The sequence below is a fragment of the Microchirus variegatus genome, assembly GCF_963457635.1.
Source record: "Microchirus variegatus genome assembly, chromosome: 15".
Taxonomy (NCBI): Eukaryota; Metazoa; Chordata; class Actinopteri; order Pleuronectiformes; family Soleidae; genus Microchirus; species Microchirus variegatus.
Window position 1 is genome coordinate 24,622,747 of NC_139816.1, and position 13,005 is coordinate 24,635,751.

Below are 13,005 nucleotides of genomic sequence, written 5' to 3' on the forward strand. Positions count from 1 at the left end.
ATGAAGCTGCTGCTTTTGTTGTTTCTCTTGGAGCAAACATCAGCTCAACAGAGAGGTGAGAAATGTTCTATTGTCTTTACTCTGTTGTTGTGTAACATTGTAACATTCTGTTTTTTGTTTGTTTTGTTTTTTTAAATAACCATAACTTTGTTACATCACTTATGATCAATCATCATCAGATTACACTTTAGATGTTCATTAAGTGAAGATGATTTTTTTTTTAAATATTGTAATCCCATGCTGAAGGCCTGTTAGCATGTTAGCTTTAAGTAAATATTAACATGAACAAGTTACTTTACTTTGAATTTGAAAAAAGAAGAAGTTTCGTTTGAATTGGTTTGTTTTATATGTGCACACACACACACACACACACACACACACACACACACACACACACACACACACACACACACACACAGTTAACTGATTATTAAACTGAGGTTTAAATTAAAATCATATCAATTATTAAAAACAAACACGTTCATTAGTCTTTAAATCATTGACGATTTATCAGTGATATATCAGTCTGTGATTGATCAAGATATTTATGAGGGACTGACACACACACAGAGACACAGAGACACACACAGACACACAGACAGTCCTGCTGTGAGAGACTATGTGTGTTAATTAGAGTTAACAGTCAAACTCCGCCTTCTTCCTCTTTACCACCATAAAAGACCCCCCACATTATTGTGTGTGTGTGTGTGTACAGGTGTGAACTCATCCCTCTGGCACTGAGGTGAAACACAAACACAGACGACTTCACTGATTCATTCTATAATGTAATCATTGAGGTCATAGTGTTATAATATGACATTATAAAGTAACCATTGAGGTAATAGTGTTAAAGTATGAGTTTATGATGTAATTGTTGGTTATATTATGAGATAATGATGTAATCATTGGTTATAATATGATATTATAATGTAATCGTTGGTTATAGTATGGAATTATGATGCAACATTGAGTTTATAGTGTTACAGTATGGGATTATGATGTAGTCATTGGTTTACATATGAGATTATAATGTGATGAGGTTATAGTATGAGATTATGATGTAATCATTGGTTATAGTATTTGATTATAATATAATCATTGGTTAAAGCATGATATTACGATGTAACCATTGAGGAAATAGTATGAGATTATTATATAATCATTGGTTATGTATGAGATTTATGATGCAACCATTGAGGTAATAGTATGAGATTATGATATAATCATCGGTTATAGTATGATAATATGATGTAATCACTGGTTATAGTATGATATTTATGATGTAATCACTGGTTATAGTATGATATTTATGATGTAACCATTGCGGTTGTAGTATGAGGTTATGATATAATCATTGGTTATAGTATGAGATTATGAACGATTCACTGGTTATAGTATGAGATTTATGATGTAACCATTACGGTTATAGTATGAGATTATGATGTAATCATTGGTTATAATATGATATTATAATGTAACCATTGTGGTGACAGAGTTGTTGTTGGTTCTGGACAGAGATGAGTTTCTGCAGATGTGACAATGAAACGTTCATGTGTTGAAGGTGAAATGAAAAACAGACAAAACAAAGTGATGTTTGGAGAACATGTTTGAAGGATTAAGTTGTGGTGACCTCACACTCACTGATAAATCATGAACATGTTACAGATTGACGACCTTGTGACACAGTGATTGGATGTTTGTGACTGAGATGATTTGAATTGATCAGTGATTAGGTCATCTTCAGTTCATCTATTGTTTAACGTATCAGTCACTGATCAAAGGTTTTCAACACTTTATCTCCGACAAACATGTTTCAGATTATCTTCAATTTTTTAACCTGTGACCTCTGAGGTTACATGATCTGAAACAAAGGGATGAAAGTCAGTGATGATGAAGGTCATATGACAAAGTTTCAGATTCATCATCCTGAGCTTCACTTCATGTGTTCATGTAAATATGGAACTTAAATCAGAACCAGTGTTATAAAATAACCAGTAACCAATAATCATGCATCAGTTCAACTTAAGTTCAAAATGATTTAATATGAGATAAAATGCAAGTCAGTCACGTGATTACATGGTGGTCACATGACAACAGTTTCAGACGGTGACTCACTTACTTTTACATGCAGACACTCCAGAACCTTCTGAGTCACATCTGTGTGTGAAAACAAAGAACACACACACACACACACACACACACACACACACACACACACACACACACACACACACACACACACACACACACACACACACACACACACACACACACACACACACACACACACACACACACACACACACACACACACAGTCTCTCTCTCTCTCTGTAACAGTTGTGTTTCCACTTGCTTTTCAGGTTTGTTTCCAGCCATCTTGAATCTGGCGAGTAACGCCATCATCAGCAGCAACGCCACCTGTGGAGATCCAGAGCCTGAGGTTTACTGTAAACTGGTCGACCATGTTCCAGGACGAAAGATCAAGAACCCACACTGTCCTAAATGTGACGCCAACTCTGTCCTATCCAAAGGTACAACAACAGAACCAGGACCAGAACCAGGATTCTGAACCAGAACCAGAGTCCACTGTAATCTGCATTCACTGTGAACATGTGAACATCACTTTGAATTTGTCAAATATCCAAATAATCAAGCTGACAGTAACAAACAGTAAGAGGAAACAACATTATACCTGCAAACAACTGTATACCTGCAAAGAAGTAAACAACTTTACAACTGCAAACAAGTTAACAACTTTACACCTGCAAACAAGTAAACAACTTTACACCTGCAAACAAGTAAACAACTTTATACCTGCAAACAAAGAAACAACTTTACAAGTAAACAAAAAGTAAACAACGTTATACCTGCAAACAAAGAAACAACTTTATACCTGCAAACAAGTAAACAACTTTATACCTGCAAACAAAGAAACAACTTTACACCTGCAAACAAGTAAACAACGTTACACCTGTAAACAAGTAAAGAACTGTACACATGCAGACAAGTAAACAACTTTACAACTGCAAACAAGTTAACTGCAAACCAGTTAACAACTTTACACCTGCAAACAAGTAAATAACTTTACAAGTAAACAACAAGTAAACAACTTTACTCCTGCAAACAAGTAAACAACTTTATACCTGCAAACAAAGAACAACTTTACAAGTAAACAACAAGTAAACAACTTTATAACTGCAAACAAAGAAACAACTTTATACCTGCAAACAAGTAAACAACTTTACACCTGCCAACAAGTAAACAACTTTACACCTGCAAACAAGTAAACAACTTTACACCTGTAAACAAGTAAAGAACTGTACACATGCAACAAGTAAACAACTTTACACCTGCAAACAAGTTAACAACTTTACACCTGCAAACAAGTAAACAACTTTACAAGTAAACAACAAGTAAACAACTTTACACCTGCAAACAAGTAAACAACTTTATACCTGCAAACAAAGAAACAACTTTATACCTGCAAACAAGTAAACAACTTGACACCTGCCAACAAGTAAACAACTTTACACCTGCAAACAAGTAAACAACTTTACACCTGTAAACAAGTTAAGAACTGTACACATGCAAACAAGTAAACAACTTGACACCAACTTTATATCTGCAAACTAGAAACTTAGACTATTCTTACACTGTGTCATAATTTTGTTGATTATTGACTTTAACATGACAGAGGATTCAACATAATTGTGTGTGTGTGTGTGTGTGTGTGTGTGTGTGTGTGTGTGTGTGTGTGTGTGTGTGTGTGTGCATGCACTCGTCTTCAGAACGTCATCCAATCACAAACGCCATTGATGGAACAAACCAATGGTTCCAGAGTCCGAGCATCAAGAATGGACGACAGTTTCACTGGATCACGATCTCACTGGACCTCAAACAGGTGAAGTATCAAAGTACACTTGATTATAATAAATACTTGGCTATCAAAAGTACTGTAATTACTACACCTGATTATAGAAGTACTTTATTAAAGGACTATTTCATGTTGGTCATGTTGTCAAATGTGTTAAATATAATTTTTCTGTTCAGATTTTTCAGGTCGCTTACATCATCATCAAGGCAGCTAACTCTCCTCGTCCTGGTGAGACCTGTCTGTCTGTCTGTCTGTCTGTCTGTCTGTCTGTCTGTGTCTGTGTCTGTGTCTGTGTCTGTGTCTGTCTGTGTCTGTCTGTCTGTGTCTGTCTGTCTGTCTGTCCGTCCAAACCTGTCTCAACTGTCTGTCTGTCTCCCAGGTAACTGGATCCTCGAGCGCTCTCTGGATGGTGTGACCTTTGAACCGTGGCAGTTTTACGCCATCAGTGACACAGAGTGTTTGACTCGTTACAATGTGACTCCAAGACTTGGTCCACCGACGTACAAGAGGGACACTGAAGTCATCTGCACGTCCTACTACTCCAGACTGAACCCACTGGAACATGGAGAGGTAAGTGTGACAGACAGAAATACAGACACAAAGCCGGCAAAAACAATAACTCTGTGGAGTGAAGTATCTGTCCGTTTGTTTGTGCTTCCGCACTTACAAATATGACTAACAGAGGGCGCCATAGGCTTGTTGTGTGAATGGGGTGAAGTCTGCCATCTCTGATTGCCTTTTTTTTACCTCAGGAGAGGACAGGACAAGACATCGCTCACACCTGTTGCCTTCCCTACCTCGTCTTATTATTCCTCACTTCTGATTGGTTCTCTCCCCAGTTTGTCCCGGCCTCACTTTTTATTTCTTGTTTGTATTCGTCGATGAAAGTGTCCGTAGATTCCGTTGTAGTTTTTGTCACATGAACTTTATTCTTATTTATTTAACTTTATCTCGTGTTCGTCTGTGAAAAAGTGCTGTTGATCATCATTTTTTGTCATAGTTTTCATTAACGACATGAACACTTGACACTAAATACTGTTTGGACAGAAATGGAATGAGCAGAGTCAGTGTTGTGGACACGTTTGGTCAGATTTGGGGTCAAAGGGCAGCGCTCTGCTCTCTGCACGATGGACATTTAATGAATATGAATGTGACAGAATGATTTCAACTGTTGTTGGTTTCAAACCTCTCTCTCTCTCAGATCCACACCTCTCTGATTAATGGGCGACCTGGTGCAGACGATTTGACCTCTGACCTCCTGAACTTCACATCAGCTCGTTACATCAGACTGAGACTTCAACGAATCAGAACCCTGAATGCAGACCTGATGACACTGATCACCCATGACCCCCGAGACATTGACCCCATCGTGACCCGGAGGGTGAGACAGATTTTAGCAATCCACAAAGTATAGTCTGTAAATACAACAAATGAAGCTTCCATTCGATCGTCCGCTGAGCTCTTGAAAGTGTCCAGCTGATTCAACAGAGCGTAGAAGGTTTCTTCTAAACCCTTCAGACTCTGGACCTCATCACTCCAGCTCTGGCATGGACATATCTAAACAGGAAGTTTAGATAAGTTGTTGAAGACCAGTTCTCAGCCACATACCTGGTATGATAACTGATAACTGTCCAGTCAGGTCAGCTTCAGATGTTCTCCTCTGGAAAAAAATTTCCGTAGCCGAGCAGTGGAGGACACAATGTCCTTGTCCATGATACAGTACAGGGACGATGCCTGCCTCTCTGTCAGTCCTTACCAGACCAGAAGTAATGAACACGGAGCTGCTGCACATCCTCCAACATGCCTGATGGTGGCACCAAAACAACCTCTAGAGGACAGCTGAGAGAGACAACTCAGCCTAAACTTTGTCCAGCACTCCCACCCCCTAAATGGACAACCTAAAGCTTTCTTTAATTCCTCTGACACAGCAACAAAAGTTCTGTTACATTTAATTTGAGATGAAATGATGTTTATTTGTTTATTTTGTCTCAGTATTATTACTCCATCAAAGATATTTCTGTGGGCGGGATGTGCATCTGTTATGGACACGCAAAGAGCTGCCCGCTGGACCCCATTACCAAGGTAACAAGACCTAACTGTTCACCTGGTTACCTGGTTACCTGGTTACCTGGTTACCTGGTTACCTGGTTACATGATCTGACCTGCAGCCTGTGTGTGTGTGTGTTTTTACAGAAGCTGCATTGTGTGTGTGAACACAACACCTGTGGAGAGAACTGTAATCAGTGTTGCCCTGGTTACCACCAGCAGCAATGGCAACCAGGAACCATCTCTGATGGAAACACATGTGAAAGTGAGACAGTGAACCTGTCTGTATACCTGTCGCTCTCTCTCACCTGTGTGTCTTTCTAACTCTCTCTCTCTCTCTCTCTCTCTCAGAGTGTAACTGTCACAACAAAGCCTTCGACTGTTTCTTCAATCAAACTGTTGCCAAACTTTCGTTGAGTCTAAATGCCGGCGGAGTTCGTCGTGGAGGCGGAGTTTGTATCGACTGTCAACAAAACACAGACGGAATCAACTGTGAGACGTGTCGTGATGGATACTACAGACCTGCAGGGGTACTACACACTGACTCTACACACTGATACTACACACTAGTACTACACACTGATACTACACACTAGTACTACACACTGATACTACACACTAGTACTACACACTGATACTACACACTAGTACTACAAACTGATACTACACACTAGTACTACACACTGATACTACACACTAGTACTACACACTGATACTCCACACTAGTAGTACACATTAGTACTGTATGTTTGTGTTTTGCTCATGTGTTCATGCGTGTGTTTTGGTTCATGTGTGTGTGTGTGTGTGTTCATGTGTTCATGTGTGTGTGTGTAGGTTTCTCCATACTCAGACTCTCCGTGTGTAAAGTGTAACTGTGACGCCAGAGGATCATCATCATCAGTTTGTGTCAAAGACGACAAAAAACAACCCGGTAAACAAACAAACAAACACACACACACAAACAAACAAAGACACACACAAATAAGAAGTATGCTGTTACTCACTGTGTGTGTGTGTGTGTGTTTGTCTGCAGGTCAGTGCGTGTGTCTCCAAGGTTTCACAGGTCGGCAGTGTGACCGTTGTGCGTTTGGATACAGAGATTTTCCGAGGTGCGTTCGCTGCGAGTGTAACCTGTCAGGCAGCATCAACAGTGACCCCTGCAAGCCGTGCATCTGCAAGGTAAACAGTGTTACCTGCACTGATGTTCAGATTTGATATCACATTCACTGCGTGAACAGGTGTGAACACATGAACAGGTGTGAATGATGTCTTATCTGTCCTCTCCTCAGGAAAACGTGATGGGTGCTCACTGTGATCTCTGTAAACCAGGTTTCTTCAACCTTCAGACCAACAATTCTCTCGGTTGCAGCGACTGTTTTTGTTTCGGTGTCTCTGACGTCTGTGAGAGCTCCACCTGGTCCACAGCTCAGGTAAGACACGCCCCTTACGTACCGGTCACATATATTGCATCAGAGTGTTGCATAATATATATATTTTTTCAAATCTAAATTTTTTGCTTAGGTGTATCATAAAGATGCTTGGCTCCGCCCCTCTGAGTCACTCCTCAACCCAGCTGCTGTTCATGATAATGACCTAATACCCAGCAATGTATCCTCAGGCCACACCCACCAAGTGCTGTCATGGACAGCACCCACCAGTTTCCTTAGCAACAAGGTTGGCAACCATTTTCTTATTTGGTAAACAGCAGGTTCCTGTCTGTTGATCCAACGTCCTGTCCGTTGATCTAACTTCCTGTCTGTTGCTCCAACTTCCTGTCTATTGATCCAACTTCCTGTCCTTCTCTGTACTTATGTACTCTGTACTTCGCCATACTTCTCTGTACTTGTGTACTTCTCTGTATGTGTGTATTTCTCTGTACTCCTCTGTACTTCGCTGTATGTGTGTACTTCTCTGTACTCCTCTGTATTTTTCTGTACTTCTCTATAGTTGTGTACTTCTCTGTACTCCTCTGTATTTTTCTGTACTTCTCTATAGTTGTGTACTTCTCTGTACTTGCCTGTACTTCTCTATACTTGCATACTCCTCTGTACTTCTCTGTACTTGCCTGTACTTCTCTGTACTTGCGTACTCCTGTACTTGATCACCACCCGATGCATACTGGAACAGAACTAGGACTGAGACTTATGACGTTTCACAAGTACAGATACAGAGAAGTACAGAGAAGTGAAAGAGAAACGGTCCCTGTCTGTTTCACTAACTTCCTGTCTATGCCTCTAACTTCCTGTCTGTGTGTTTGTCCACCTCTAACTTCCTGTATGTCTGTAGCTGGTGTCTTATGGGGGTTACCTGAACTACTCTGTGATTTATGACATCCCATTGGACAATGAAGACCATTCACTTACCGCCCACTCTGACATCATCATTGAGGTGAGAAACAATGTTTCAAGTAAAACATGGCATATGCATGAACTACAAAACCCAGAGTGACCTGTGTCGTCTGTAGGGAAATGGCGAGGGTCTTCGTCTCTCTCCTCGTCTCTTGGTTCTTCTGTCTCCACTGGCTGAGCGCTCTGTTGCCGTGGCAGTGGTCCCCCAACATTTTGTCCACGACCAAACAGGTGTGGACGTAACTCGTGATGACCTATTGTCTGTCCTCACTAATGTGACATCACTGAGGGTCAGATTTCACCTGGACGTCCCTGCAGACAGACTCATACGGTGAGATGTAATCAGATCTAATATGATGTAATCTAATTACATGTATTAAAATTTGTTAGTGTCAAAAACATTTGAACAAACATGTTTCACAAAACCCAAAAAACATGTATTGCATCCTGAGAAATAATCATAATAACCTGAGAAATGATTATCCTGATAATCTATACAGTCTGTATGTCACATTACTCATGCAAATGTTGCTGGGCTGTGATTGGCTGCAACATGAGTCAGTCAAGCTGCTCATCAGCAAGTACAAGCACCAAACCTGCATGTTTAATGTGCAAGGATGTGCATTTCTTTGCTAAAAGAGCACATTAACTTAAAGAGGCACAAGTCACGGCTCATTTTCTGCCTGAGGACACGGAGGAGCGGACGGGGAATGTCCAGGCAAGGACATAGGTCTGCTTACAAGACTGGTGAGGTCTGGTGTTGTCAGATCAGATTGACAGTTTCCAGCCCAACCACATTTTAGAACCCGCCCAATCCAATAATTATTTACATCACAAATGACCTGTATGAGGACTACAAAAACTCACCAAATGTGGGCCAAAGCAGCCCAAATTTGATATACCCGCCCAATGTTTTTTTCCCCGCCTAACAAAAACAAAAGTCGCCCAATTGGGCGGAAAACCACCCAATCTGGCAACACTGTCTGGCTAGATCAGAGTATAGATTATCAGAGAATAAACTCGCTGGATTGTCTCTCAGGTACTGAAGGATGGTCCAGGTTATTACCAGTCCTTCTGTGGGACAGCTGAGACTGTCAGGACTCCATCAGGTTTAATCCAGTCTCACATTCAGTTTCCTTCTGTCCTTTAGTCTCAAGTCTGTATCTTTGGATGTTGCTGACTCAGGATCACACTCTGGGATTCAGGCGGTTGCTGTGGAGACGTGTGAATGTCCATGGGGTTACAGCGGCACTTCCTGTGAGGTCAGAAGTTTATGTCATCAGTTTTGTATGATTGCAGTTGTTAACCTGTGTCACATGACTCATCCACGTTCGTGTCGTGTGTTGCAGACATGTCTCCCGGGGTTTTACAGAGTGGGCGGAGTCATGTTTGGAGGAAATTGTATGCAGTGTGAGTGTAACGATCACGCCGGCGAGTGCGACATCGACGGCGTTTGTTTGGTGAGAATCAGTACCAATAATAAACAGCACCGTGTTGTTTTCAGCGCTCTTTAAACAAACCTGTGTCTCTCAGGAATGTGAGCACAACACCACAGGTCCTCACTGTGATCAGTGTCTCCCTGGTTTCTATGGCGATGCCACAGAGGGGACGCCAAATGACTGTCGGCCTTGTCCATGTCCTCTGACAGAGCCATCCAACAGGTGAGTGTCTTCACAACAGACTTTATTAGGACACATACATGCTGACAGTCTGAATAATGTGTGTTTGTGTTTGTGTAGTTTCAGTCCCACCTGTGTGTTGGGGACGTCAGGTCAGGTGTCATGTGACCAGTGTCAGGTCGGATACACTGGAGTGAACTGTGAGAGGTGAGGACAAACACACACTGTGAGTGGACTTGTGTGAAAGAGACAAACAGGAAGTGTAACACCTGTGTCTGTGTCCCCAGGTGTGCCACTGGTTACTATGGTAACCCACAGGTGGTGGGCGGGACCTGTGTTCGTTGTGAGTGTAACGGTAATGTGGACGTAACCAAAGCTGGACACTGTGACACTGTCACTGGAGAGTGCCTTCATTGCCTTGGCAACACAACTGGGAGACACTGTGAAGTTTGTCAGCCTGGTTACTATGGAGATGCTGTGCAGGCGAAGGACTGTCAAGGTAAGACGGACACTGCTACTTTGACGTCACAGCACGTCAGTCCCTCTGCTTTGTCTTACTGGAAACAACACTCTCTGTCTCTCTGTCTGTCTCTCGCTCAGAGTGTGGGTGTGATGTCAGTGGTGCCATCTCCAGTGTTTGCAATGTCACAACAGGTCAATGCTCATGTCAAGAAAATGTGACAGGACACAACTGTGACATCTGCCAGGTAACACGCACACGCACACACACACACACACACACACACACACACACACACACACACACACACACACGCACACACACACACACACACACACACACACACACACACACACACACACACACACACACAGGTAATAAATAAAAGTGTTTTTTTCAGACGGGGTTCTTTGGCCTGAAGAGTGGGCGGGGCTGCTCAGCCTGTAAGTGCAGCCAATCAGGATCCGTGTCTGGGACATGTGATGAGGATGGTCGGTGTCAGTGTGTGAAAGGTGTGGGCGGAGACAAGTGTGACCGCTGTAGCAGAGGTTACTATGGATTCAATCAGAGTGGCTGCACAGGTACATGAATGCGACGTCAGTCTGGCCACTGATTGGCTCAATCCCTCAATCCCTGACCGGGTTCCTTCTGTTCTTTTCCCAGCATGCACCTGCGATCACACTGGTGGGAACTGTGACCCAGAGAGTGGAGAGTGTATATGCCCCGCCCACACAGAGGGAGACACCTGTGATAGGTGTGAGACAGGGTACTGGGGTCATGACCTGAACACTGGCTGTAAGGTACAGAAACTCACTCACTCACTCACTTATTCACTTATTCACTTATTCACTCACTCATTGACTCTTTTTTAGCCATGCAGCTGCAGCACAGCAGGAAGCTCCTCCCCTCAGTGTGACATCACAAATGGACAGTGTCCGTGCAAAGAGGGCTTCTCTGCCAAGTCATGTGACCAGTGTGCACCTGGTTACCACGGTTACCCAACATGCACTGCGTGTGGCTGCGACTTAGCGGGAACAGACGAGCGGTTCTGCAACTCAACGCTGGGAGTGTGTGACTGTGAACGAGGAGGAGCGTGTGTGTGTAAGGTAATGAGCCTACAGTGACCTCTGCTGGCAGATGGGGGTCACTACACATCATCAAACTTTCAGTTCACTTTCTTTTTTTTTATACTTTTTATTTAGTATTTTCACAACACACAAGTTGACAACAAGCTGTCAAGGAAATAAAACAAAAACATGGGGCTCCTCTGTTGATAATGTTATATTTAATGTATTTAATGTGTAGCGTCCTCCATCAAACTGTTTAAAAACAGGTATTTCTGTGTGTGTGTGTGTGTCAGGTGGGCGTGGCCGGGCGTCACTGTGAGGAGTGTGTCTCTGGTTGGTTTGGTCTGTCATCGATGAATCCACATGGCTGCTCTCAGTGTTTCTGTTCAGGACTGAGCCGCGACTGTGAAGAGAAGGGAGGAGTCTACAGAGGACAGGTGAGTGCAGGTACAACACACACACTCACTGTGTGTGTGTGTGTGTGTGTCTCAGAGAGTACAACACACAGAGACACACGCAGATGTCAGATGTCATTTTAAATTAAATATAAGTATAAGTATATATTTGAAATAACATCATATACCTTTTAACCCCCCCTCCCCCTCCCCCCCACACACAGGTCACCCTGGCTCGCTCTCCTTCTCTCTTGTCTTTGGTCAGTCAGTCTAACCTGCAAGGTGTAGTGTCTGGAGTTTACCAGCAGGGCGGAGACATGTTGCTTGACACTCGTCAGGTGAACTTAAGCAGACTGGCTGGTCCCCTGTACTGGAGGCTGCCCCCCCAGTTTGAAGGTGACCAGGTAAATAACTTTCTTTATTATGAACATTTACTGTCACAGTATGATGTCAGTGTCTCATTGTGTCTCATGTGTTTGCACAGCTGATGTCCTACAATGGCCTCCTGTCTTACACCGTCACCTTCTTTGCTGAAGACGGTTCAGGACTGTCCAATCAGGAGCCTCAGGTGATAATGAGGGGTGGTACTCTGAAGAAGCATGTGATATACACTGACGTGGTTGCCCCGAGCAACGGCATCAAGACCCAGCACGACATTAGGATGACAGAGGTACTGGTGAAAGGAATCCTGGGAAATTAGAACAAAACCAAACCCTGCTACAGTTACTAATATATGTGTGTGTGTGTGTGTGTGTGTGTGTGTGTGTGTTACAGTACAAATGGAAGTATTTTAACTCGGTGTGGGAGAAGTCAGTGCGTCATGAAGACTTCATGTCTGTCCTCAGTAACGTCCAGTATGTCATCATCAAAGCATCGTACGGAACCAGACTTCAGCAGAGCAGGTACTACAGATACAGTATATATATGCATATGCTGATGATTCTGTCTTTTATGTTTTATTACAACAGTGATCATGTTTATGTTATGTCTTTTCTGAAGGATTTCTAACATTACAATGGACACAGCAGTGGAGGAGGAGCCAGAGGAAGAGTCTGATGTCATAGGGGACGTGGCCAGATTTATCGAGTCCTGCATTTGTCCACCTGGATACAGTGGACTGTCGTGTCAGGTGACCATGATGATGTCATGATGATGTCATAAAGTGTTACTGTGGAAAAACTGATCACAATTTAAT

The 13,005-nt window shown here is 42.6% G+C and overlaps 1 protein-coding gene across 1 annotated transcript in view; it reads left to right on the plus strand.

Annotated features, from left to right (window-relative positions):
• The window catches only part of lama1 (laminin, alpha 1), a gene marked incomplete at both ends in the record, with an annotated part of 24,913 nt that continues 11,908 nt past the window's right edge, over window positions 1-13,005 (plus strand). Inside the window, 29 exons of the mRNA XM_083901827.1 lie at window positions 1-55; window positions 2,362-2,532; window positions 3,790-3,902; window positions 4,052-4,103; window positions 4,255-4,445; window positions 5,077-5,256; window positions 5,868-5,957; window positions 6,069-6,186; window positions 6,273-6,451; window positions 6,756-6,852; window positions 6,955-7,100; window positions 7,211-7,351; window positions 7,443-7,595; window positions 8,208-8,309; window positions 8,386-8,600; window positions 9,420-9,531; window positions 9,619-9,729; window positions 9,803-9,930; window positions 10,009-10,095; window positions 10,176-10,387; window positions 10,489-10,595; window positions 10,749-10,929; window positions 11,012-11,148; window positions 11,221-11,454; window positions 11,709-11,852; window positions 12,035-12,214; window positions 12,295-12,480; window positions 12,585-12,712; window positions 12,810-12,939. Of these exons, the coding sequence (XP_083757953.1) occupies window positions 1-55; window positions 2,362-2,532; window positions 3,790-3,902; window positions 4,052-4,103; window positions 4,255-4,445; window positions 5,077-5,256; window positions 5,868-5,957; window positions 6,069-6,186; window positions 6,273-6,451; window positions 6,756-6,852; window positions 6,955-7,100; window positions 7,211-7,351; window positions 7,443-7,595; window positions 8,208-8,309; window positions 8,386-8,600; window positions 9,420-9,531; window positions 9,619-9,729; window positions 9,803-9,930; window positions 10,009-10,095; window positions 10,176-10,387; window positions 10,489-10,595; window positions 10,749-10,929; window positions 11,012-11,148; window positions 11,221-11,454; window positions 11,709-11,852; window positions 12,035-12,214; window positions 12,295-12,480; window positions 12,585-12,712; window positions 12,810-12,939 (4,080 nt within the window). The remainder of the gene's footprint in view (window positions 56-2,361; window positions 2,533-3,789; window positions 3,903-4,051; window positions 4,104-4,254; window positions 4,446-5,076; window positions 5,257-5,867; window positions 5,958-6,068; window positions 6,187-6,272; window positions 6,452-6,755; window positions 6,853-6,954; window positions 7,101-7,210; window positions 7,352-7,442; window positions 7,596-8,207; window positions 8,310-8,385; window positions 8,601-9,419; window positions 9,532-9,618; window positions 9,730-9,802; window positions 9,931-10,008; window positions 10,096-10,175; window positions 10,388-10,488; window positions 10,596-10,748; window positions 10,930-11,011; window positions 11,149-11,220; window positions 11,455-11,708; window positions 11,853-12,034; window positions 12,215-12,294; window positions 12,481-12,584; window positions 12,713-12,809; window positions 12,940-13,005) is intronic.